At 42.3% G+C, this 27,285-nt stretch overlaps 1 protein-coding gene across 1 annotated transcript; it reads left to right on the plus strand.

Annotated features, from left to right (window-relative positions):
- Positions 1-26,317, plus strand: cemip2 (cell migration inducing hyaluronidase 2). Its single transcript, XM_041937765.1, has 24 exons — positions 1-198; positions 3,279-3,630; positions 3,758-3,898; positions 4,015-4,582; positions 8,355-8,524; positions 9,343-9,534; positions 10,813-10,979; positions 12,548-12,760; positions 13,811-14,016; positions 15,259-15,328; positions 15,808-15,936; positions 16,726-16,814; positions 18,273-18,404; positions 18,708-18,743; positions 18,992-19,147; positions 20,887-21,064; positions 22,282-22,497; positions 22,604-22,815; positions 23,096-23,278; positions 23,457-23,676; positions 23,755-23,856; positions 23,967-24,112; positions 24,219-24,325; positions 24,427-26,317. The coding sequence occupies exons 2-24, from the start codon at positions 3,297-3,299 to the stop codon at positions 24,624-24,626; spliced, it is 4,167 nt and encodes a 1,388-aa protein (XP_041793699.1). The 5' UTR covers positions 1-198; positions 3,279-3,296; the 3' UTR covers positions 24,627-26,317.
- The last annotated feature ends 968 nt before the right edge of the window (positions 26,318-27,285 follow it).

Consider the following 27,285-nt stretch of genomic DNA (forward strand, 5'->3'; position numbering starts at 1 on the left):
GCTGACCGACGGACGGACGACAGCCCATCAGCAGAAAAAACACCATGTGAAGAAAAAGTATATAAAAGGGGACACGGAAAGCAAACTTGCGAGGGCGAGAAGTCAATCATTCGTCTCACCGACACCGGGTCAGCTTGTTTAACGGCTCGGCAGAGAGCGAATGGACAGAGCGCGAGAGGAGCAGGACAGTCTCCGACGGTACGAGCTCACCGTCGGTCCGACCGCTCACACCGTGGCTGTCTGTCAACTGCTGGGGGTGATAGAGGATTCGCCGGGTGAAGCTTTGAGTTTGGGGGTGTTTTCTTGTCAAAAGGCTTCGCATGAGTGTTAGCTAATAAGCTAGTAAAGAGCGACAGTTAGTTTTTGTGTGTGTGTGTGTGTGGCCAAGCTAACGTTTTTTAAAATTGTATACGGTGTGTTGCTAACGTTACGTGTCCCGTCCGTACCTTTAACTGCCAGAGAGGAGAAAAGTCACTGTAACGTTAAAACAAACGAACTTGTTGTATTATTAACAGCCAACTTAACCTACCGCGCGATGTATGCCATATACTTTCCTCTGTGTTCTTCTTCTGTGGTGATATGTCGGTAACAGACTACCCAGTACCCATTTGAATATTCAGTAACTTTAGCTAGCGTTCCTTTATGGTGTAGAAGAAGTCCACTTGGCCAAAACAAGTCCATAAATCATCATAAGTAATGAAACCCTTCCATTTAACACACTCGATATTGCTCAATTTGGGCCAACGCAGTCGCTACTCTTAAAGTGTGGTGGTCCAGTGGTGAGAGTTGTGACAGGGCTGTTTGGGCTCAGCTGCAGTTTTGAGTTAGCTAATATAGTCAACACGTGGCTTGCTGTTTGTCACACTGCCAGTGTGGACATCCAAAGCAAAGATTTTACAGCTGAGGAATGTGTGATGGTCTATCCCCCACATCTGTTTGATATTCAGTAGCTCTTAAATCAGGAAAATATGAGCGCGAGGGAGGGAATGAGGTTGTTAGGAAAAGCATGAGGTCCATGAGAAGCAGTGCAGCCTTGTAATGGGTGTGTTGTCCAGAAGTTGAATAGCCCAAAGGTGAGGAAGTCCACCACTCTTTATGCTCTGACAGGTCAGTTAGTAGCAGGGGAGCAGGAGCAGGCTGGCCCTTTTATGGCAAGGAATGTGAATAAAAACTTGGCCTGAGATAGGGTTATAAACAGTGATGCCTGGAGGATCATCCCCATCACAGGGCTCCCACTGAGTCGGCTAAAGCGGGGCACAGACCGTGAGAAAAAGACAGCGTAATCAGCGTGCCGGTCTTCATGACATTTCAGCTTAGGTTTAGAGTCTTAGGCAGACTGGTTCAGACACACTGTAATGGGATACTTCAAGTGGAGTGGGTGAAACGCTCACATGAATGACTGAGCCCTTGTTGAGGGGTGCTTGATTGTACATTGCTTTGTTTATGAGTTGAAGAGGTTTGTTGTGCTCCGGGCTAAAATGATGACTAATTGGCTTGGCAAGACAATGTCCAGTGTGTGTGTCTGTGGGATGGTACGGGAGTGTGTGTCCAGGCATTTGTGTAAGTGTGTGAAGCACTGATCCACTGTCGGATGATTTAAAGACAGAAAGTCATCACTTTCAGGGTGTCTTTGGTTTGAGTGAGCCTGTCTTGGACAGTTGTTGCAGTTCTGAACTTTTAACAGCCTCTTAAAAAGACTGGGTCATTCATCATGTCTTGCGGCCAGAATCTGATGTGTGAAGCTTAAACTTGCTGATGTTTTGTTTGATGAAGACCTGTCGTAACAAGCTACAGTGGTACAGGGTGTTTGTGTTAAAGAAAAGTGCCACTGAAGCCTTTTTTTCTGTGGTGTCATTTCCTTTACCCCAATGTGTTTGTGTGTGCAGGTGTGTGTCCATATGACCTTTCTGTGTGTGTGTGTGTGTGTGTGTGTGTGTGTGTGTGTGTGTGTGTGTGTGTGTGTGTGTGTGTGTGTGTCGATGGCATAAGTTCACTTTGTGCTACCTTCACCATTTGTGTGAAATAACGGCAGCGCGGACTCAAGCTTGGGCACTCTCCTCCTCTACTGTAATTGGTGCCATCTGTTTTGGCTGTGTTAACATAGTCTCAGGAATGTTTGGATCCATTATTCACGATCTCCTTTGTTACTGCGGACAAGAGCAGCCTAATGTCACTCTGTCTGAGCCAAACGATCCAGGGGACAAGCTGACTGTTTTTGAATAATAGATTAGCAGTACTTTCAAGGCCAACACCCAGGATCTGTACTCGGAGGTCCACGAGCGACATGCTCCAGAGTTATTGCCTGTTTTCTCCAGAATCAGCCCTTTTTCTTTCGTCACCTCCTACTGCTTTTATTTGCTCATTTAGTGTCTTCCTTTTTCTTAACTTTTTCTGTCTGACCTCTTTTTTTAATCAGTTCTTCATGTCTCATCCGTTAAAACTTCTTTTCACTACTTTACCAACTTATGTTACCATTGTGCTTACAATTTAGTGGTCTTTACAAGAAAATACAAAATGCTTTAACCTGTGTGATTTAAATAATTGCTGACAACAAGTGCAACAATCACACTTTGAAAAGACTACAGTCAAAGACTCCTTTCAAAGTAACATTTAGTTTTTTAAGTTAATACAAAATTGGATGTGACAGACAGTGGCAAAGTAAATCTATCTGAAAGTAGAAGGGCACTCGTAGAACACAGACCTCTGTCAAAGCTTTCTTTATATCTGCAAACAAATACAATCACTATACAAGTGAGCTGTGCATTTATTATGTACTTAGAAATTGGAAATATTCCACATCCTTTACATACATTTGTGTATGGCTGCAACTCCTACTTATTTTCACTGTTGATTAATCTGTTTATTTTCTCCATTAGTCAACCAGAAAATACTCACATTTAAGCAGAGAATTTTGACTTTTTTCTTTAAAAATGAGTCAAACTGATAAATCGATTATCAAAATAGTTGCTGAATAATTTCATAGTTGACAGCTAATCGACATCTTCTCGCATTGTTAATGAAAGTGCAAAACACATTGTGTATCCGCTGTGTGATTCAGATCTGCTCCCATGGCCCATGCTAGACCCTTCCACCAAGTTTCATGAAAAGTAGGCCAGTAAATTTGCTGTAATTCTGCTGACATACAAACAAACAAAAATTGAAAACTGAATCTCCTTAATGGAGGTAAAAATCTTCCTCACATTCTCAGTGAATCCACATTATTCATTTATTTCATATCTTGTCTCTTTTTTCCCCTTTTCTGATTTTTCTCCTCCCAGGTAGCAGACACGTATACCATGCCGACGAGTGATGGCCCCAGCCGCTTCCCGGTCTTTGTGGCTCCGCCCCACGCCAACCACCAGAGGTCTCCAGGTTATGTTCCTGGGCGGGTGGCCCCAGTTCGCTCGCCACCACCTGCCAAAGCTCCGCCACCTCCACCCATAAAACCCCACGGCCCCCCACCGGCACAACGAGCCACTTTCAACCTATCAGAGGAGAACCAGCGCAGGGAACGTGCTCAGAACCTCCAGCAAAGAAAGAATACATTTATCTGCTTTGGAGTGTCGACTGGGGCTTTCCTCCTCACCCTCATCCTTATACTTAGTCTCACAAGTGGAGATGTGTTAGATGGTCAGTATTACAGACTTCTCAACTTGCTGCATTCGTTTCCTGCTGTACATACAAGCTGTGTATATTTTTGGATGTCCTTGTCTAATGAGAAGTATGACGTTCTCTGATTTGTTACTAATGTTTGCAGAGAATTGTCCGGACCACAACCCATCTCTCAGTAGCTGGAACCCAGGCCACCAACCAGAGAAGGCTGTTGTTGTGAGGAGGGGGCATTTGTTTAGATTGGATGCTTCAGCTACCTTTCAGTCTCTAACCATCCAGTCAGGAGGTAAACAAATGAAGTTACATGATTTGTTAAGCAGCACTTTGAGCCGTAACGTTGATGGATGTGTGGATCTAACATAAAGCACCTAAGAACTCTGCCTGTCTCTGCCTTTTTTACAGGTCGGGTAGTTTTTGCAGACAATGCTGACGGCTCCAAAAACATAACCTTGAAAACCAGTCACATCCTCATAGAAGACGGTGCAGCCCTTCACATAGGTGCTCCCAAATGTCGCTACCGATCTCGTGCCACTATCGTACTTGCAGGCCGCTCTGACAGCAAGGCAATCCCTGAAGTGCCCGGCCTGGGCCGCAAGTTCATAGGTGTCATGGGTGGTGGGACTCTGGAGCTACACGGTACTGAGAGAATTTCCTGGTCTCTGCTGACCCGAAGCATCCCGGCCTCCGGTCTGGCCACAGGGGGTTATGCCTTTCAGCGGAACTTCAGCCGAGGCATTAACTTGCGCGTGGTAGATCAGGACACAGCTGCCGTGCTGTTCTCTGAGCGCTACGACACACATGACTCTCGTAATGACAGTCGACGGCTCACTCAGCTGCTGAGGTCCCTGCCTGCGGGCCGAATCGTCACGCTGGCCGTAGGAGACTCAGCTGTCAAAAGTCTTCTGGATGAAACCAAGAAGGCCTTTGAAGAGAAGCTCGGCAGCAGCTTTGTCTATGACCTCAAATACAGGTAAATTGATATGAATATGAAAAATGTTATACAAACTTATTTATGTGTTTTTCACATCAAATACAAATGAAGATACACATGCATTGTTTCTTGCTGTTGCCCAGGTGAGTGTGTCTGTTGTTTAAGTGAATGAAACTGTGCCTGAGTGGGTTCGTGTCTCAGCTGTGTTGCAGGATGTGCCAGCTCTTGGAGAGTTTGTATTGGTTCTCCATGGTGTGTTGTCTTTGCAAGTCTTTGGGAGTGTTATGTTTACTCTTAGTCTCCTGGAGCTGATAAAGAAGGTTAATGTGTTTTTGTTTGACCACTAAAGTAAGACCCCTCACCTTTGAGGCCTCATTACTTGGACTGACAATATCAGCATTTTTTTCCATGTCCGTCCTCCCTGGAAAAATGTCCTCTTTCATGTGCCTTTCTTTTCATTTGGGATGTTCCCTTGAAATGTTCCTAGTTATTCCTCTTCCTGTTTCCTCTGTGTTTCTGCTTTTTTGTGTTCTGCCAGAAAAGGAAGCCCAGACCGGATAATGGGGTTATGGTCAGAGAGTTTCCAGGATTTGTGCAAATGTGGCGATTCAGGGGATTTTATGTCCCATCTTTCTGATGTGTTCAAAAGGACAGGTATTAGAGGTTTGGTATAGAGTTTAATCCTGTTGGTGTAGGCCAGTGCTTTCTTTACACTCATAGTGAGAGAACAGGATTTTACCTTTATATGACATTAGATCCTCTATTACTGTCACTCAAACACATGTATGCACACGTGTTTCTTTCAGTAGAAAGTCTAACTACAGCATTTCACTGTAAGTTATTTGTAGCTTGGCCTGGTTTGGTCCTTGGTTGGCTGAAAAGCCAAGTGCTCCACCAGATTCTCCAGTGTCACATTTCACCTCTGGCTGTGGGTGCCAAGGCAGCACAGAGTCTTCAAACAGACCCCCCCAGATCCACAGCACAGTGGTTTAAATGGATCAGACAATGGAGCCCTACATGTTCAGAGGTGTGTGTGTGTGTCTGTATGTGTGCGCATTCTCTTCTGATGCTTTCACCATTTATTGGAGTGGGGATTTTTATCTTAGCTCTCTGTGGATTTGCTTGTGGTAGGAGGGAACTCATGGTGCACGTTTATGAGAGAGCATGCAGTTTAATGTCTCATTAAAGTCACACTATGTTAGGCTGACTGATTTTTTTTTTAAGTGTGGGGTGGTAAAGGCACATGACCTATAGGATTGAGTGCAATGATGAAGTGCAGATCAGTTTATGATGTGCAATGGCGTGTTGCGAAGAAACAGCAGGGAATGTAGCTAGAACATTCACGGAAACCAATTGTGCTTGTTTTACAACATTTTATTGTTTTGCATCAGTGCTGAAACACAGTGCATACCTGTGGGGCCCCAGGGCATGTTTTATGAATCTCTTTGACCCCTTGTAATCTCCAAAATATGCTTGATTTAAAGTAATAACAAACAAGCACATTTCCCAAGCACCTTTGAATTTATGTAGGCGTCAACCATCCTTCCTGTCACAGATACATGAATGTGTTGGCTACTGCCTCATGCCTGATGACCCCTCTGTCTTTGATCTTTGTCTCTCATCACACGCAAGCACGCGCTTATGACGCTTAGTGAATTCACCTCTGGCCTCCACACATTCGCTGCTCCCAGTCAAACAATGAGGTTGTTAAAACACTGATGAACAAGGATGTGGCGTAAGGAAACATTGAAACAACCACTCTTTCTTATTCTCTCTGTTTGATTTGTAAAGTGTATACTCACACAGCATATCATCAGCCTCAGGATAGAAAGAGGGCTTTCCTTGATTTTTCCCATCAGGAAAACCCACGGAAAGGCACACACTGGGCTGGAAGGCAGAACAGGATAGATCCCCAGATGGAGTTTGTTTGTGTATCACCGGGGTGCCCAGTGATGCAGCTCAGGGTCTCTTTCATCTACAAGAAGACTTGTTTAGCTTGTGACTAAGTGAATGGGAACAATTATTATGAACAGAGACAGATACCAACACACAGAGACGTGTTGGGGTTGATAGCATCACAGACTGAAGCTAATATTCAGGGAGACTTTGTAGGTAAATTGTGGCATTCTGAACTCGCTTTGGTCATGGTGTGATTTTATTAATCCACCTATAGTTCTCAAAGGTGTAGATGGAGTGTTGTGCTGCTTTTATATGGTGTTCAAATGTGCAGTAAGTTAGGGGCTTTATTGCAGATCTGTCATAGTGCTTGATGAAATTGAGCTGGAAGGCTCAGCGAAAAGGTGACTGTTTACTGTATGTGGAACAGGCCAAACAATGCCTCAGTGGAAAACTAGACTTCTACTGAGATTACTTTCCATTAGTCTGTCAGAATGTACAACTGCCAGACATGATTGCATAGTTTTAAAAATAGGCCTCTGAGTGGTTAAATGGTTTGAGAAGGTCATATTGGTCAGGGTCAGTTTGTGCAGATAAACTGTTTAAAGGTCATACCATGTTTTAGAACAATGGTCGATTGTCTTTCAATATTATTATATCCATGAATGGCAAAAAGTCTGCTAATGCTGGACAACAAAAAGGCCCAACGTCATTCTTGAGAAGCTAAGAGTATGACATTTGAAACATCCAAGGCTGAATGTCCAGTGTACTGTCTTGTTTTAGGTCATACGCCCTCAAGCACGCCCAATCCCTTTCGCGGTCCACACCCTCAAGCTCCTCTGCTCAAATGATTTCAGCCTCTCCTTCTTATTTAATCATTGTAATTTCATTTAAAAATAATTTTCTTGACATTCCTGCTTTATAAGATAGTGTGTAACAGATAGGAAGGGAGGACTTGGAGCACAAGTGAAAAGTTGGATTTGAATGAAGTTTTGGACATGGCAGGTACACCCATTATTCCCCTGAGCCATATGACCACCCTTCCTTAAATCCGCTCACCTCATTTTAATAATCCCTCGACTTCTCTGATATCCTTTCTTTGCTTTTCTACCTCTCGTACAGTCTTTTCATTATTACATGACATTCACGCTGATATTCAGTCCCCTGCTCTTCTCTCACCTCCTGTACTCCTTCAGGCTCATCATTCTACCTTCAAGGCATTACACAAGTGACTAGTTTAATCTCTTCTTCAGACACACCCCATAAGTGTCTGTATATTATGATCTGTGGTATCTGTGGTCTGGAAGAGGTTTGTGTGTGTGATTGACACATCCTGACCCTGATGCCTGAGAGAAACTTTATTATGCAGTTCAGGTCACACCCTTTCTATGATTAACTGTCACATCTGTAAGATGTTAAATAAACCTGATTTCAATGTCATGTTGACATTTTCACTGGAAATCTCCTACGCTGAGACTGGTCCACTAATTCTGCAGCTGGCTGTTGCTACTGCAGCTACCATTACCTTTCAGTGGCTTAACATGTCGGTTGGGCTCACCTATCACAAATAATGACTCATGTTTGGTGTTTCGTGATATTCTCATTAATAGCACTTGACTTAAAATTGCAACACTATGATTGAATTGGTCACATGTACTGTCAGTCTTTAAAGGATTAAATTGCTGTTATTTGTGCATCTGTGTGTACGTCTGTGTGCATGCATGCGCATGTGCGTGTGTGTGTGTGTGTGTGAGAGTAGACATTGAGTTTGCAGCACCTCTCAATTGCACTTCAAAGTCATTTTCATCATCCAAAGAAAGTCTATGGAAAACTAAGCCCTGGAACTTCTACCTACTGTAATGTCTGAAAATGAATCCCTCACCTTTTCCTCTCTCCATCCTTCTGGTCTCTCCAGACAGGCGTGGGCTTTGGTCTCGGTGGTAGGTGGCGGAAACGCTTCATGCACAGAGGACGTTAGGGAACATGAAAACCACAACACAGGGGGGAGAGCTCTGGCAAGACGTAACTTCACCACCATGGACGGAGTGGTCTTTTCTGTCACCGCCTACAGCGAGTGGAAGAATGGTGAGAAGCTGCGTATGATGGCATTAATTTCAAAACCGGCAGAACATACAGTGCGTGGTTCAGTGTTGGCAGCAGTTACATAGTTATCGGCCAACAACAGGCCTCAGTATCATGGAAGTTGTTCAGGTGAAATGGGCAGGTTTCTCTCGCTTTGAAGAGGTAACGAGTTAGAATGATGGTGACGGGGTGAGGGATAAGGTTTACCACATGCCAAGTGCTTTACAGATCAATCATCTGAACATGAAAGACATTCCTGTGACTGTGGGTCACTGTTTTTGTGACCGTGCCTTTATGACAAACGGCAGGTTTTAAGAGGGATGTAATTGTATGTGGCGGTGTGTGTGTGGTTATGGTGAGGCACTAGCACACCCGCTGTCTTTTGTTATTGCAACTGTGGATGCCCACACCTTGTAACATACATTTCAACAGTGATTAACTTTTTCTATGAAACATAAAATGTGAACTGGTAACGTTTCCTGGGGTTATCTAACTCTCTTAACATAATAATTTTGGTTGATATTTCCCACAACTGAACAGTATTAATAACTGTTACACATATACATTTAATTTGTGGCATTCATTCAGAATTCTTAGTGTTTGTATATCAGTATCTCAGTGGTTATTAAGCTGTTCGAAAGCCAGGAAATGTTTTGCTGTCTATGTTGAAAATCATGGTTATCATAATTTTGGCAGTATATTAAGGTTGTACCATACATGTACATTTAATATAATAGAAATGTGTCAGAATTCCGGTCTGTACTGTTTTATTTTCTTATACCTCCTGTTTCTTTTTAAAGAAGTACTATGTCCTCCTCCAGGTTTCCCCATCTCAGGCTTCCAGGTGGATGCTATTGACCAGGTAGTGCTGAACCTGCAGGATGAAGTGCAGCAGACCTGGCAACCTGGGGATCAGATTGTAGTTGCCAGCACAGATTATTCCATGCACCAAGCTGAGGAGTTCACCTTGCTGCCCTGCTCTCACTGTACCAGCAGGCAGGTCAGGATTCAAGGTGAGAGAAGACAGTGGTGTGTGTGCATTGAGAGAATGGGTTTGGTTGCCCCGGCTGCAGGCTAAAACAGGGCCTCACTCCTTTCTGGTGCCTGGCTTGAACTCTGACTCCAAGTTTGAACTGCAGGTTCCATGTTCAGCTGTACAGTTCCTGTAAAATGAAGAAAAGGACAGAAAGAAAAAGGAAGGACAACATGTGGGAAGTACAGTACAGACTTATTTAATTTTAGAAAGCTTATAAGAAGACTTATTGCTGATATTGTGCCAGCAGCAGAGGACGACATAGAAGATCTTCCAGGAATTCTTCGATTTATTCAATAAATGTGATCAGCAGATGCAGTGCTACAAATCCAGAGGTCCAGAGAGATCTAATTTCCTGTTCAGCTGTTACGGTGATGTAAGATTACTGGCGGAGGCTAAAAAGAGATTGTCTGCTTATGTTTTGATAGAAAAGATTAACAGTAACATGGGTTATAACCACAGTGATGTATGGATTTAGATCACATGCTCCTAACCTCTTCTGCTCCTCTAATGTCGTTCCTTAAAAGTCTGTGTGTCCACGTCTCTATCAGACATGTTTCCTGATCTCATTCCTCTGTTGTCAACAAACACTGGCCAGCTCCCTTCCTGAAGAGAAGGGTGTTTTTGTGTGTCAGCATTTGTGTGTGTGTGTATGTATGCGTGCTTAGTTTTCGTGTTGCTGCCTTGAGGAAGGGCTGAGCAGCTGAAGTTCTGCTGTGCCTTCTCATTGGCAGCTGCAAACTGTTGGCAAGGGCACTTCGTCAAGGAGCTGGTTATTTTGTGTTTCATATGAATTTGTTTGCTTTTGCTTTTACGTGCCTTATTAATTTGGTGGTTTAGATTTTGGGTGTGTGTAGTAGTTGTTTATGTTGAGTGTGTGCTGTGTGGCGTACTTCCTGTGGTTGACGGTTGGAAACTTTCAAAACAAAATGGTGTAGTTCCGTTTTTGCCACTACTTGTTCGTTTCAGCATTTTATAATAAGCTGATATTTTAGTGAAAAGGTTTGAGTCTCAATATGTCTTGTGTTGCCTGAGAAATGTTCCATGCGAATTTGAAGCCAAATTGGGTTGTTATGTTATTCAGTAAAATTATATTTGTGCTTTCTTTAGATGAGATGGGATGCAGTGATTGACATTTGTAACAATACAAAGTGATGACTTGCACCTTTTCAGGGTTTTGTTCAACTGTCACCCGATTTTTCTTAAATTATTCACCTATTGTAGCGTGACCAAGCATCTACCCGTCTGTTCTGCCCAGGGAGGCCTCAGTATAACCATGTTGGAGAGATCGTAGATGGAGTCGACATGCGTGCTGAAGTGGCTCTGCTCTCCAGAAACATTCTCATCTCTGGAGAAATGGAAAATTCCTGCTATGGAAACATGTGCCAGTTCTACAGCCACGACACCTATGGAGGCCACATCAAGGTGTGTCTCATGTGTGACTTTATAGCACAGGCCCTTGTTTAAACTGTGCTTTATGTATTTGCTGCTGTATTTGTCTGCATGTTTCAGCGTGACTTTACATTCTCATGAAAGGTCACTGTGCCTGTCCTTATCTGCATGACTGTTTCTGTACTGCAGAGCTAAAGCATTAGTACATTCTTTATGTATTTGCCATCCTAAATGAGAGTGGTCATTCATGTTCCCAGTTCAGTTTGTTATGCAAAGCACTATTAGACCTCTCACTCCTATTCTCTCTCTGTTTCCCTCCTCTCTGCCTCTGCATGTCAAGATTTTATTTTTAAGAATGTGACACTTCCTCATCATAAAATACACAGTTGATAAATCTGAACAAATGCTGAAGACATTAGAAAGTGGGTCCTTCTCATGTCTAAAGACAGATTAGGGCCAATAACTGAAGCATCTTATCCTCCCTGACCTGCATGAGTCTCTATAAAGACAATGAGTTCCCTGTAATTTGGTTAATGATGGTACGATTTCATTCAATTTGGTGGCAAATACACAATAACATTCCTTAAGTTCGATGTAACTGCCCCCCCACACTTGTGAAAAACACACACTTTCCAATAGTTTTTTTTTTTTTACCACTTGAACTGTCTTCAACAAAAAGGCATTCACTTGTATTACACAATCTGCCTCGAAAATGATTGAACTCCCCACCCCCAAAGTTAAAGACCTCAGCAATAGAGCCATCACACACTTAGCACACACTAACTTCATATTTGCATATTTCCTCGATCCATTTTCTTGCTCCCATCTAGACATAAATGTAACGCTTTCGGCTTCCCTGTCAATATGCACTCTATATACTCAGTATGTGCGTGCATGGACTCACCCACGTATGTGTCTTCGCAGTGAAGTATATACAGCAAGTATGTCTGTCTTGAGGCATCGTGTAAAATGTGTAAACAATTTAGACAATATAACAATACGCTTAGATAATAACAAGTAGTTTGTTATCTAAGTGTGCATGTGTATGAGTGTGTTTGAGCTACAGTTAGCTGGAGGTATTGGCCAATACCCTCTTAACAGGAACCAGACTGTGTATTATGCCATACCCACAAAGGACCTCCTAGGGAGAATTATACAGCAGATTTGTGTTGGATTATTTGTTGACGTTCGTGCTTAACTGTACTGGCTCCCCAGGTCATTTGTGTTTTGCATGTGTGCATCCCTATGTGTGTTTAATTTTTCATTCGTGCTTCTATAACTCACGTCTCTTATTCATCAAGAGGAATCACTGGAGCATGATTCTAACAGAGCTTTAGTTCATATCGCAGTGGGATCATAGACAAACACAGAAAATTATACTGTAGACCTAAACCTTTAATTGGACCAAAGTGGGTAGACAGTTAGCCTACTTTTGTGGCATAATATAAATCTTGTGTTACCCTCCACAAGGCCAGCGTAAGTTACTTTAGCGGCATATAATAGCTCATTGTTCCTGCTTGATTGATTTTGAAATCACCCTCTCTTTTGTGACTTATCCTCCACTTTGCCCTTTCCTTGGTCTGTCTCTCCCACACCGGCAGATCTTTGGTAACTTCTCATCAGTGCATCTGTCCCACGTGGAGCTGAAGAACATGGGCCAGCAGGGCGAGAAAGGCCGCTACCCCCTCCAGTTCCACATGTGTGGGGATGTGGACCAGAGGGGAGGCTACAGGGAGCCCACCTATGTGGATGGACTCTCCATACACCACTCCTTCTCCCGCTGCCTCACCATCCACGCCACCAACGGTTTGCTGGTTAGTAAAGTGTGTGTGATGAGTCAAGTCTGTAACGTGTGTGAGGACAAAGGAAAGACAGCTGCAGGCGCATGAAAACATCTGCATGTTTCTAGGATGTGTGAGAGAGTGCTCACTAATAAGTACCATGTGATGCTTGCTGTTGAATACTCATCAATTACATCCTCTATCACTGGATTACTGTAATGGCTTGTTTCCTCCTTTCTCCTCCTCCTCTCCCTCGCCTTCTATTCCTAAATCTCTCTCTTCAAACCCCATTATTTTTCTCCATTGTAGAATGATCTGACTAGAAGTGTCTTTGCAAAGAGGACCAGTAGTTTACAATTAGTCCTTTATAATTAGTCCCTTACTTTGGACAAGTTTAAGTGTTTTTGTATACTTACTGGAAAATGCTAATCATATGACATGTTCACTCAGGTATTTCTGAGAACTGCAAAATCACAATGTCTTTTTAATGTGTGTGTGTGGGTGTGTGGTATATTCCCTCTTGACATCAAACAGTGATGGGTTGACTTTTACTTGAGGCTGTAGGATTGAAAGAATTCTTCCTAGCTGCATCGGGGAAATGGAATTTACAAAGTGTTAGATAACATTGTTTGACTCTGCTGTTTTTCCTGTTTCCCTTCTGACAGAATGACCATGTGAATATTTCCTTGTTGTGTATCTTCTTTGAAGGTTCCCTTCATACCGTCATTCTCTGTAGAGCTTCAGAAAGCTTAGTAAAGAAATGGTCTTATTAGGACATTTCAGGAATTTTAAGTATTTAAGGAGGCAGGCACATCTAGCAGTTGGAACGTACTGTATTTTCCTGTGGGTTGTTGATGATTTCAAGATGAACTGACAAATGTTGTCTTAGCCCTCTTGTTTACAAGAATTTTTTCTGCATCTTTTAGGGTTAGTTGTAAACTACCCTTTCCTCGGAAAGTGAAAGATTGCCATGAATGGGAGATAAAGCTGTATTTGTTTTTCTCTCCTGTTGAGAACTCTAAAATCTCTAAAAATCCTCACTTGGCTCTTTTTAATATCTCGTGGTCTTCTGTCTTGACCCAGGTGAAGAACACTCTAGGCTATGACACCTTGGGCCACTGTTTCTTCCTTGAGGATGGGATCGAGCAGCGTAACACTTTCTACCACAACCTTGGCCTGCTCACTCGACCTGGGACTCTGCTGCCCACTGACCGCAATGAGACCCTCTGCACCAGCATCAAGGACAAAGTCTACAAGGGCTACACTCCCTCGCCCAGCACAGAATGCAAGTAGGTGATTTGGATAACGACTGGTGGTCAGAGTTCTGAGTACAGCGCAAACTGATAAAAGACAACATGAGTGTCTGCACCATCATCAAGACCATGTCCGTGAATAGTCACTGTGCATTGCTCAGCAACCACTGCAAGTCAAGAACTTTGGATAAGGGCTTGTGTTTTCTTACATTATGAAACTGCACAGTTACATCATTGGTGTAATTAATGTGCCCATGTAAAAGTCAGTTCTTTACCATTCGCACACTCATCAGAGTAAATTTAATGGTCATAACTGCTCTGAGTAAAATAATCATCTCAGGAACATCAATAAATTACACTTAAATTTTGTTTTTCACTTACTTGATTTATCCTGTTGTTGTAGTGACATCGGTAGTGCAGACTTTCTCAACACCATTGTTTACACATTGGAGTCAATATTCATTCATAGCACCAAAGAGGAAGAGGTTACTTCTAGATAGCTTTATTTTTTATCCTTTTCATATGAAATGCCTAATCTATCCACCAGCAACAGCTGCAGTTCAGAGAGCCTGGGATCTTGTTAAGCATAAGACTGAGCATAATTGTAATGACAGATAATAGCACGGACACTGTAGAGGCACTTTCCAAGCCCTGAGAGCTGTGAATAAGCCAACATCTCGATTCTGAAGTAGACTGATATTTGGGGAGGGAAATCCGTAGCCCCTACCTTACCTCTGAAACACAGTGGGGCCAAATCAACACAAATCATTTGTGCCAATTTTGAATCCCCCACACTGACACTGCGGTCTTTTACTTAGTGTCAGGAAGCCTGGCGAGATAGTGCAGGCATACCATGAGAGAAGACAGAGGGTCCATATCCATGTGAAAGAGATACCGTAGTTAGTAATAGTGTGTGCGAGAGATATTGTGAGGATGGTTTTATCCATGCAATAACAACCTCTGCTCTCCATGGGATGTTTTTATGTCGTAGCAAGAACAAGAAAAGTCCCTCTTTGAGAGAAGCAGCAAGGCCTGTTTCCAGGGGTGTGCATATGTGTGTGTGTGTGTGTGTGTTGGCAGAGCTGTGCCTGTCCAGGATTTATGTTGGAGAGGTGGATTATTGTGGGAGATCACAGGATTCTTTGATCTCTGTCTTCTGCTTATTAGTCATAGTCTCTGTTATGCCAAGGTACTGCCTTTTTAATATCTTTTTTGTGCATGCATGTCTGTGTGTGTGTGTGTGTGTGTGTGTACACTGTGTGTCTCTGTCTTTTCCAGGGCGGTTTCAACATTCTGGATCGCCAACCCCAACAACAATCTCATCAGCAATGCAGCTGCTGGTTCTCAGGTAATAACATGAGAGTTATATAAGAAAACAGCTAGTGATAAACAAAAGTGAACGACCAACAAGAAGAGCCCCTTATTGATAAATGAACTGTAGTATATTATGTGAAGCTTTAGTGTTCCTTTTAACTCAGCACAATGAAAATGAAAGATTTTCATGCTCATAAAAAAGTGATCCATCGATAAAACAGGATTTAAAGGCTTTAGTGTCTGTTAAAATAGTGAGACCTCTAATGTCAGAAAGTAGAAGAGGAGCTCATATGAACTCCTACACCTGGTGTATTCTTTCTGTGGGGCTTGACCCCCATATGGTATAACATCCTGTCCAGCTCTGCTCATTGGTTTTAGATTTTACTTCAACCCTCCACCTATGGATGATGTGTGTGTGTATAAGCCTAGATAATGAAATTCCTGTTGTTGAGCAGCCGTACATGGAACACAATTTGTCTCACCGTATTTCTCTGCTCTTCCTTCCTGTTCCAGGATGCTGGCATATGGTTTGTGTTCCACAGCTCATCCACCGGAGACTCTCATGGGCTGGTACCAGAGACCAAGGCAGAGCTCACTCCACTGGGGATTTTTTATAACAACCGTGTACACTCCAACTTTAAGGTATAATCAGCGTTGCTTATCTTAGAGTCTTTTTTATTATCGTGTCGGCTCAGCTCAGTGTGTGCTTTCCCCTGTAAACAGAACAGTAAACCAGGCTGTGTCACACTTCTTGGTGTTGCCTCTTTCTGCTTCTGTTTTTTATAGAGACAGGAGAAATACAGTGTTTATAACTTGTAAAAAAAGAATTGCATATAATTCTCTGCTTATTCACTTGGTTCTTGCCTAAAAGAGGCATGGACACACACACACATACACACACACACACACACAAGCAGGCTCTACAATAGTGCTCTGTTGTGTCGTGACAGAAGTCGGGCAGGTGAACTGTAAGTTCTTTGTTCGGTGTGACCACAGCAGCCTCTCTTATAGAGGAGGGAGCCCCGAGGTTTCAGACTATACCTCGCTTATACCACGGGACCAACTCAGAGCACAGGTTTCCATGTACATAAGACACACACACAGACGGACAATTCATTTTTTAAACATACAAAACTAATCCTTATTAAATGGTGTGTGTAAATATACATTACATGTGCATATACATCATAAATTATTCACAGGAATTCTGTTCACCACTTTTCCTAATTTCTGCTTTAGCCTGAAGTCTGACATTGACTCTACAACTCTGTTCAGCCAGGATTTAAATTTAGTACATTTATTATTGCCTCTGGTCCCACACTGTAAACTACACGAGTAGTCAGTCCAACAGAAATAGACCATGTCGGATCTCTCGCCATAGTTCCAGAGAAAATCTGGCGTTTGACTCTAATCATACTTTCATCTTCTTAGGCAGGACTGTTCATTGACAAAGGAGTGAAGACCACCAATGCTAGCGTTGTAGACCCCCGGGAATACCTGTGTCTAGACAACAGTGCCAGGTGTGTATGTGTGTGCTTTAGCATTTAATGTTTTTAGAAGTGTATAAAGTCTGTCTTTTTTAAAAACATATGAATTACTCCCAAGAGCAAGAGGTTTTTTTTTATAAATGTTGAACATCTTGAGTAGTTGAGTGTTTATCAATGGGTATTGACTTTACCTGACAAGTATGCCTTATATGTTTCTGCACAAATGGTATAGCTGTGCACTATCAGAGTGTTTATGGTGATCATATGCATCATAGTGTATAGTTACACTATATAAATATGAAGGTATTTGTGGTTTACAAATGTATTTTTAATGCCACTGTCAATAAGTATTTGTGAATTAAGTTATTTATAGCTGTATCCAGTAGTATATGACTGGGATAGATGGATGGCCTTATACTCCGTTACTGCATTTTAGTGGAAGGTCTGTCAGGTTTGTGTTGACAGAGAAAACAAGGCTTCACAGATAGAGTTTCCTCTCTGCAGCTCCTTACCCAAATACAGCCCTCAACTAGACGGAAAAAATCTTACGTGTCCACTGAGACTGCTGGCCAAGCTCTCTGTGTGTGTGTGTGTGTGTGTGTGTGTGTGTGTCTGCGACTGTGTGTATGTGTGTCTGTGTGTAGACGTACGAGGGGGAGCATTTTAAATGTTAAAATGTGCGCAAAAAATTAACCTTACGTGAATGAGAGGGATATTTGTTTTGTATAATTGTAAGAAAGAGCATTAGCCATTAATGGTTCCACAGATTCCTTCTGACCTTTCTTCTTGCGCCACATTCAGCTTGATATTTCCCCTTGGCCAACACTTGAATCCATGACAAGGTATTTTAAAAAAGAACAGCCAGGTTTCCATAAAATGTGAGGATATTCATGACATCCAGAGCATAGATACTGGTGCTGAAGGTGAGCTCTGACCTGAATTGAGCGCCACCTTTAGGCTGAAAAGAAATACACTATGAATAAGTCATTTTTGGTCTTGTACACAAGATATTTCCCAATCAAATAGCCAGATGACCATAAACTTTCTAAGCATTTCCAAAGGGGATAAACCATTTTGAATTTAATGACACGTTGTCCTCTTCTGCAATGGTGCGCATTGTGGAAGGCAGTGAGCATTAAAGCCTGCGTCCTTTAGAGTTCAACAGTGGAGCTTTAGGCTTGTAGAGTGGAGTTATAAATTATGTCTGCACAGATTTATAGTATGATGACGTTATGACTATCAGGTCCATGAGTCACTCATAACCCCCCCAAAAGTTAAATTGATTCAGTGTATCGTATGTTTTTGTAAGTGTGCGTCTGTGTTTGTGTTGCCTTGTGCATTAACCTCCACAAAGACCACATGTGCAGAAAAATATTAGGTCTGACATTGTGGTCAGGGTGACTGCTTGAGAGGTAATGAATGAGGCCGATGGAAAATTACAACGATTATTAAAGTAGAAATGTGTGCGTGTATTTATGTTTGTTTTTTCAGATTCCGACCACACCAGAATGCCGACCCCAGCCGTCCTCGGGAGGCGGCCGTCATCGACACTCTGATCTCCTTCAAGAACAACGACTTAGGGGCGTGGATACGGGGAGGTGACATCGTCATCCAGCGCTCTGGGTGAGACGCTCATCGGCTCTGATGTGATGAATGTTACGTCTTCAAGAGAACTGATGACTGAGGATGTTTCTAATGAAAAATGAGGGTGTCAGAAAAAGGGCTGTGATGCTGACAGTTTGCGCTGGTAGTCTGTTGCGATCCCACCACAACTCCCTGTGATGACCTCACTGTTTGTTACAAGGCGCACTTTTGCTCACTTTTACCATTTGTCCCAACTTTATGTTCAGCCTTGGTTATTTCATTAACTGACATTTTGTAAGACTGACTATGACTGACTCGTATCTCTGTTCTTTCTCTGAACAGCTTTGCAGACAATGGAGTGGGATTATCCTTTGCCAGGTGTGTACTTATCTAAATCATTCATGCTCATAAAGTCTCATGACTTTATTCACCCATATTTGGTGAACTTGCCAAGAACCCCTCATGACTGATAAACACTGAGCAAACAGCTGATACTTTAAAGCTTCTATGTGGTCACGAGCATCCCTTTCTTTCTCAACATAGTGTATTTTTTTCCCATTTCATCACTGAAACAAGCATGAATGAAATTTTCAATAAGCGTATGCCCTTATCTCCTTATTCCCCAGTGATGGCAGCTACCCTAAAGATGAAGGCTCCAGCCAGGAGGTGAAGCAGTCTCTGTTTGTGGGTGAAAGCCGAAACAGAGGGACCAATGGAGGACAGAATAAATACTGGGGCGTGGGAGGAGCTGATGCAAAGATGAGGACACTGCCAAGAAACAGGTGAGGGGGGGGTGATAAGTTGACGAAAGGAGGAGAAATATATGTGAGGAACTGTGGGAAAAATCCAAATCAGACAGTTGTTTTCTCAGGAATTGCAGGGGATGGTGGTGGAGGAGTTGGCAAAGAAATATATGCTGGGAAAAACAAACAAGGAAGAGCGAGCCAGCGAGGTAATCAAGTAGTTGTACAGATGGACAGATGAGGCTGCTACAGCTGCTTCTAGCAGTAGGTGGACTTGTGAAAGGAAGTTCTGTTTTGACGGACTTCCCTCCAGTGATATTTTAGGCAGCTTATGGAAAGGTGTGGTGGCAACACTTGCATGGTTTTGTGGAAAATGATTACTCATTGTAGCACTTGATTACTATAGATTTCAGGCTTCTCTGACACAGAGCTGCCATTAATTTCATCAAGATGTCACTTTTACTTCCTTTGTTTTTATTCTTTCTATCATTTTGAAATTTGAAATTAATGTATAAAGATATCACCAATAGCTTTCTGCTTCACTTAAATTGGACTTCCATTATGGGGACATTTATGGAGTCTCTGCATGCTGTAATGCCATGTTGGAGTAAGTGGACAGTCCTAATAAGAGCAGAGGTTTGAGTTTTATGTCCTCTCTGGGCCTTCTTACAGTTCTCTGTTTTTCCTTTCTCTCTCATTACAGAGTTTGTTATACAGGAGGGGAGCAACATAAGCAAGGGACTGGCAAATAACTGCCTTTTTTAGTTTCAAGAGCGAGGCTTTATGTCAGTTTGTGACCACTGTCACCACCGTGTACAACTTTATAGCCATTTTACAGGCTTCCTGACCGCACTGTGACATCTGGCTCTGTCAGTTTGTCTGTTGTCATCGTACTTACTGCCAGAGCTGCGGACACTTTTTTTTTCTTGCCAGAGAGAAGATAGTTCCACTAAAATGGGTGGATAATTTGATCCTTTAATTAAAACACCAATTCGGTAAGGTTTTACAAATAGCAATTACCTACTCCTGCCAAGTTTAATTTTTTATTTGTTTGACTTTTGCAATCACTCTGCAACACCCACATTATGAAAAAAAATGAAATCAGCTGTTTAACCTTAGATCCTCATCTGAGGACAGATAATGAAAACCCCAACTGAATAAAACAGTGATGCACAAAAAAATGTGTAATTCTTTCCAAGCACAAGGTGAAGATATGAATTATTATCAAATCAGTCTTGCTAACTTAACCATATATGCGGTTCCATTTATTTGTGTGACACACTGTTTGCAGGTCTAATTTTGATCAATGATTCTCTTCACAAAGACCATGTGGTTTGTTTTTCTTATAATTTTTTTTTTACAAACATATGTTTAAGCAACATTTATCACTGTGCTACATACACAGACCATTATGTCAACATTTATTAGCAATGTTAATGTAGTTGGAGTCATTTTTGGGGGAACCCTTGGAATTGTAAAATCAACTGAAGTCCCATATGACCAAGAATTATGGAGCATGTCATGTTCGAGGCATTTCATGTTTTTCTCCCTTGTTAGCTCATGGCTTTGCTGAAGCGTGTTAGAGTTTTCAATAACATGTTCCTCTGAAACTCTGAAAGTTTTGGGTTTCAGCCAGTCCATGACGAAAACCTGCGGTCGCCCATTTGAATGACAGTCTCTTTACTCTGTTTAGCTCATCTGCATTCTCTCCCCTGTATCTATTGCTTCCAGTCGTCTTGATATAATCACGTATTCTTCCTTCTCCCTCTCCACTGCAGGACGTTCCCAATCCGAGGTTTCCAGATCTATGATGGTCCGGTCCGGCTTACAGAGAGTACATTTCGTGGATTCATCCCCACACCGGAGCGTTACACCAGTGCAGTGGGATTCAATCTGAAGAACACCTGGCAGCTCACCCCACGAAACAACCTGTCCCAGCTCAGCTTCCACTCCACTGTGAGTAAATGCCGAGGGTTGATAAGACTTCATACTGTAAGCGCACTATACAGTTGCTGGTTTAATAGTGGAGCTGCGTAGACAAACCAATACATAAACCTATTAACACTGAGACTGACGGTCAGTATGGAGCTGTCCACAGGGAGCAGTCCAATACTTCTAAGTGGCTGTTTTCAACCTTGTATTTTAGTCAGCTCCTCTTTAAATCTCTCTTCCTTCCTCTTTATCACTCGTCATTCCTCTGTTGCTTCGTGGTGTTTTTCCTTGTCTGCAGATTCACTGCTGTTAAGAACACAGTAGTTGCATACACTTCTTTGTCAGATTTTTTACTTACCTTAGTCCTTTCTCTAACTTCTCCCAACCTCACTTTGTGTCCATCCTCTTGGTTCACTGGGTCTGACTGTTTCCCCTTTGACCATTTGCTCCTTTTCGTTCCTCACCTCCGTCACATTGATTAGATTACCACTCAGCTCAGATTCGTGGAGTTTCAACATTAGTTAAGACAGGAATCAGGAAAAGAGAGTCAGGCTGTTCAAAACCATTATAGATCTCTGGTGCCCTCTTGTGGTGGTATAGTACAGTGCACTGCCTTTACTTAAATGTGACGCTGAATTTCAAAATTTCTTTATCAATTTTCAGTTCATCAAATATGATACCATAAACAATAATCTCATTGCTATACTCATCCTAGGTACACAATCAACATTTCCAGTCCCATAAATCTAATGCCCAACAAGCAAGTAGCTCCCAACACGCTCAAAAAAAAAAAAAAGGGAGACAGTGGTTGGCTAGAAAGATAATAGATGAAAGTAAATCTGTACGGGGAGTCTAAAATCTTTTTAGATTAGGCTCAGCTGTAAAAACCAGCCATCAGAGAGCAATGCCTCTCACAGCTGTGAGTAAACATTTAGGATTGATAAGACTTCACTTGAGACATCTTCAGCACAGTGCAGTGCTTGTAAAATCGTTAGTTTGTGACAAATTTAGATAAAATACGAGGCTTGATTTTATGTTTCTCTCCCAGGAGGACAGAGATTATCATTATGGAAAAGGTACATTATGTTGATGAAAAATAATTACTGCTACTACAGCTGCATTGGAGAGAGCACTCAAAAAAAAACATTTATCAGGTGGCACTTAAGTAAAGCATCAGTACTATAAATTACAGCGCTAAAATGTATATAATTTACTACACCCTTTACAAATAATATCCTCAGGTGGGTCTGCGGGCGTTCTTCGGTCGCCCCGGGCAGTGGTTTGAAGAGAACGACCTAGACGGCGATAAAAACTCCATCTTTCACGACGTGGACGGATCAGTAACCGGCTACAGAGACACCTACGTCGGCAGAGCGGACAATTACCTGATCCAACATCCCGGCTGTGTGAACGTGTCCCAGTGGAGTGGAGTGATCTGCAGCGGCCGCTACTCTCAGGTACAGCACGTCAGGGGTCTACGCACCTCGGCATTGCTGTTCTGTCCTTCTAATGGAAAATTTGCACTCTTCCTGATCTTTGTATATCTCTACTCTACTCCCTAAGGTATACATCCAGACCCAGGGAGCCCCCAGCCTCAGTTTATCCATCAGCAGAGACGAATATCCTGCTGCTCCTCTGGTACTGAGGGGCATTAACAGCCAGGGGGCGCTGTCTCAGCAGTACCAGCCCATATTGATGATGAGCAAGAGCTACACTCTGCACTGGAGTGGACCTGCGCCCAGAGAGGTTGTGCTGTCTCTCATCAACTTTGATAAGTGAGTAACAAGTTGCCAGTGGGGCTGCTGCAAGTGGGAGGATTTCTGTAGTATACTGAAAATGAGGATATATTGATCCCTCTGCGAAAGCCATTCAACGACAAGATATTTTTGATACCTTGTCAATAAGATAATCACATTAGAATTATTCTGAGCTTTTTCATCATCTGCTTTTTCATTAACAAAGAAGCATGTCATAACATTCTTCAGCAGCTCTAAATGGTCTTGGGGGAAGCCTCGTGTGGTGTAATGTTTCTCTCTTTCTCTTCCTCCCACTCAGAGATGACTGGGTGCTCGTGGGACTCTGTTACCCGTCAGACACCACATTTCAGATCATGGCCGACATCAACGACAGACAGAGCAACACCTTTGATGACCTCACAGACTACGGCACTGTGTCATCTCTCGCAGAGCTGGAGAAGAGGCCGATGGAGAGGAAGTACTTCTTTGACCGAACTGTTGGGTGAGAGAGCAAAATCCAATCCTCTCAGTTTTGACCTACATGAGTCAGCCTTCTCACGCTGATGGGTTGAAACATGTCTTAAGTTTAATTCCAACTGGTTTTATCATTTCACCCCTTTTTTTCCTCTCTGAGGTGCCTAAAGTCTATTAAACTCTTCCTGTTCTCCCATCACGCCCAGCTTGTTGTGGCTCTACCTCCGGGCACGGCATGGTCGGGACGGTCACAGCTACTGTTCGGTAAAAGGTTGCGAAAGAGTGAAGGTCATGGCCACCACGTCTTCCAAACAGACCTGTAACTGCTCAGCCAAGGCCTACCCCAAGTACTCCAAGACACCTTCAGCAGTGGTGCCTATGCCGGCTCTAAACACACAGCCCTGCAAAGGCTGCGGTGCCGAACAGGTTTGTGTTGCTGCTTTTAACATCACTTCTGTTCACCTGCTTAAGCCCCCACTGCTCACCCATGTGTTTCTGTCTCAGCTTGTGTTTTCCAGCGAGCCGTGGACCTCCTACCTCCAGACACAAGTCAAGTCTCTCTGCAGCAAAGAGCTGCAGAGAGGAGATAACAGCTCCTTTATCACTGTGAGCATGCCAGGCTTCAAGTACAAATACAAACCCACATGATCTTATCTGTATGACTTGATCGTGTGAATCAGCGTTTATTTAACCTGTTTTTTTCCTGTCACCTGCAGGTGAATGAGGTGACCATGCCCTTCTCTCAGCCTGGGTATTTCCTGGTCTCAGTGGATGCCTGCTCTGGGAAAGTCACCAAGAAAACCTCATTTGCCAAGATGGATGCCAAGATGGAACAGTACCTAAAAAGTGGAATACCACAGAGGTGAGCCAGGGAAAATAAGATACCACTGCGCACACCACCACAGTCTGTAACACACTTTCCTATTTAGCGTAGATATGCAGCATGTATATATTTGTTTCCTCAACAGGTCAATAGTTCTCATGGCAACACGAGGTCAACCAGAAGGCCTGGCTGCTGTAGCACCATATCTGGTCTCCTTTGGTATGGCCAAAGCTGCTGAGCTGCACAGCAAAGGTCAGTAACGCACTTAGAAATTGTTTCCCTTTCTTTCTCTGTCTAGTTACTGTATTTTGGGGTTCACTCTCATACACTCTTATTGGCACCTCTCATGGCAGAGAGTCTGGCACTTTGGGGCTTCCAGGGTGGTTCTTCACCTCCTCCTTGGGTCTCGCTACAAGCCGGGCAGGGGGATGAGTTCCTGGGGCTTCAGGAGCGGTACTTGCCCCTGGGTTTGGAGACATATGGCTGTACGCCACCTGCAGCTCAAAGGCGCAAAGATCTGGAGCTACTCAAAAAAGCCACGGGACTACAATGACCAATGTGAACTACACAACTTAACTACCCAAAACACTCTTGCACACAGATGCACAAACACACACAAACCAGCTGATGAATGTGAACTGCTGAACCTTTAATTTATTAACAATGGCAAAGATGTTGTGGAGAGAAGGTATTTTATTATGAGCGGGACGAGTATTTTTGTGATTTTTGTGTGTGTGCATGTGTATGTGGAAGTATGCCTTGGGGCCTTTGAGTCAATGCACTTTCCTTTAAAGACACAACTTGCCTTATCAGCCAAAGTGATTTACAGTATCTCAGTTGTTTATCGTGGAAAAAAACAAACCCAAAGCAACCTTTAACATCTACCTTCCAATCTTATTATTTATTATGAAGTAAATGAGAAGAGAATGGATTGGATTGATTGAAAACAGAACACGATGCATTTGATACACACAGGCCAGGAGGAAATTAGGAAAATAAATTGCATTGTCCCTGAAATGAGACCGTGTTCGATTGGAATTGACAATGAATGAGATGGATTAGATGTGCTCAGGTCAAAGGGAAATAATGAAAATAAATGCCATTGCAATTGAGAATTAAACAGCGATATTAAGCCAGAAATTGACATAGCATAAAAACAGAGCCAGTGTATTAGCGGTGTTAGCTGTTAGGATTATTTGATGCAAAACAAAGTCATAACAAGCCATATTCATATTAATATTTAAATGGTTATATAGACATATGATAGTTTGCAGTAAAAAGAATCTGGCTGTCTTGCTTTTCTAACATACAGAAATGATATTAAATAAGTTACTAATATATGCTCTCTTTCCACCAATCCTCACTCACATCTTTTAGCTTTTTAGTTGATGTCTGTAACACCTGATTCTTTGACTGGAAAACCTCCTCTGATCATCGTGCAGCTGTACAACTAAAGACTTTAAGCACCTTTTTAAGGATTCCTTCATGGACTTACTGGATCTTTGTATCTCATATCTTTATTTATCTCTTCACAGTGATGGTGTCTCAATTGCTGGCCACATGTGCAGCACAAAAATACACAGACGTATATTACTTTTTTTTGGTTGCTTAAACCGAATTGAATGTTTTACCTTTTATCTGCCTCATTCATGATGTTTTCATGTGCGTTATTGCCAAAACCGTGTTTCAATACAATACAGGGTTCCTTTACAGAGGTGGTACCCTGACTTGTAGTGAGCAGCAAAATGCATACAGATGCTATACCAGCTGTAAGGTGTGAGGCTTTATGTTGAGAAAAAGGGTGTTTGGATGCGAGCAGGGCTCCCCCACTGAGCAATGATTAATACCTATCTGTGACTGTGTGTGTGTGTGTGTGTGACTGTGTGTGTGACTGTGTGTGTCTGACCATGTGAGATCCTCTGGAGGACATTTACCTTGTTGCCTTTTAACCACTCTATACTGTTAAAAAGAGCAAAAGAACAAAAGAAAAATGTATTCAACCTTTGCCTTTTGTTCATTGATGCTTTGAGATGCACAACCAGAGAGTTCTTAATGTTTTAATCGAAGTGAGGTTTGTAAATATGGTGTTCAATGTTATAACTCAAACTGTACATGTAATACAAATGTCAAGGTTGTCAATAGTGCTTGTATTTACTGTGTTTTTGTTTTTTGTCATTTGAAAAACACGGAAACTCGGCATTTGTTATGAAATTGCCTATTACAAATAAACATTTATGCTTTGTGATAAAATCATATTTTATCATTTGCTTACAGCAGTAGCTAGAAGAGACCGGCAACTCCTGAGCTATACGACACAAATTCCAAAAAGGTGGGACATTGTGTAAAACATAAAAACAGAATGCATGCAATCATTCGCAAATGAACTGTTTACCTGCAACGGTTTTACAAAGTGTTCCTGAGCCCATGTTGTAATCTCCTGTATACAGTCATGTGATCACAAAGTGGTGAACCTCGCTCCATCCTCACTTGTGAACGACTGAGCCTTTCCAGGATGCTCCTTTCATACCCAATCATGATGCTATCACCTGTTACCAATCAACCTGTTTACCTGTGGGATGTTCCAGACAGGTGTTTTCCCAGTCTTTTGTTGCTCCTGTCCCAACTTTGGTGAAACGTGTTGCTGCATCAAATTAAGAATAAGCAGATATTCACAGAAATCAACAAAGCCGATGAGGTCAAAGATTAAATATATTGACTTTCTGCTGTTTTCAGCCAGTCAACAGGATTAGCAAGTTATCACATTCTGTTTAATTTATGTTTTACACCACAGCAGCCCAACTTTTTCTGAATCGGGATTGTAGGTTAGAAAAGTGCAAAAAAGACTACATTCAATGTGTTATGTGTCCGTTATACAACTTTACCACTTGGGGGCAGCCTGGTATTTTTGAGGAATCCCTGCCTTTTACTTTGAAAGTCATCTTTTGCATAAATCCACCTTCATTTATCTGACAAGGGCGTTTGATTTGAAAAGTGATGGAGACATAAAGTAAATTGGGCAGAGGTCTACCATACATGTGGTACATTATAAATGTGCTCTATTATCATTCAAATGTGTTATGACACGAAATTAACCTATTATGATTTATCAATCCTATCTGAGATGCTGAAACAAAGTCAGTACAATAAATTGTATCCAAGGGACAGCGTATATGAAAAAAGTATAAGATGTTTGTAGTACTGTGAATATTTCT

The sequence above is a fragment of the Chelmon rostratus genome, chromosome 5 (genome assembly GCF_017976325.1).
Source record: "Chelmon rostratus isolate fCheRos1 chromosome 5, fCheRos1.pri, whole genome shotgun sequence".
NCBI classification, from domain to species: domain Eukaryota; kingdom Metazoa; phylum Chordata; class Actinopteri; order Chaetodontiformes; family Chaetodontidae; genus Chelmon; species Chelmon rostratus.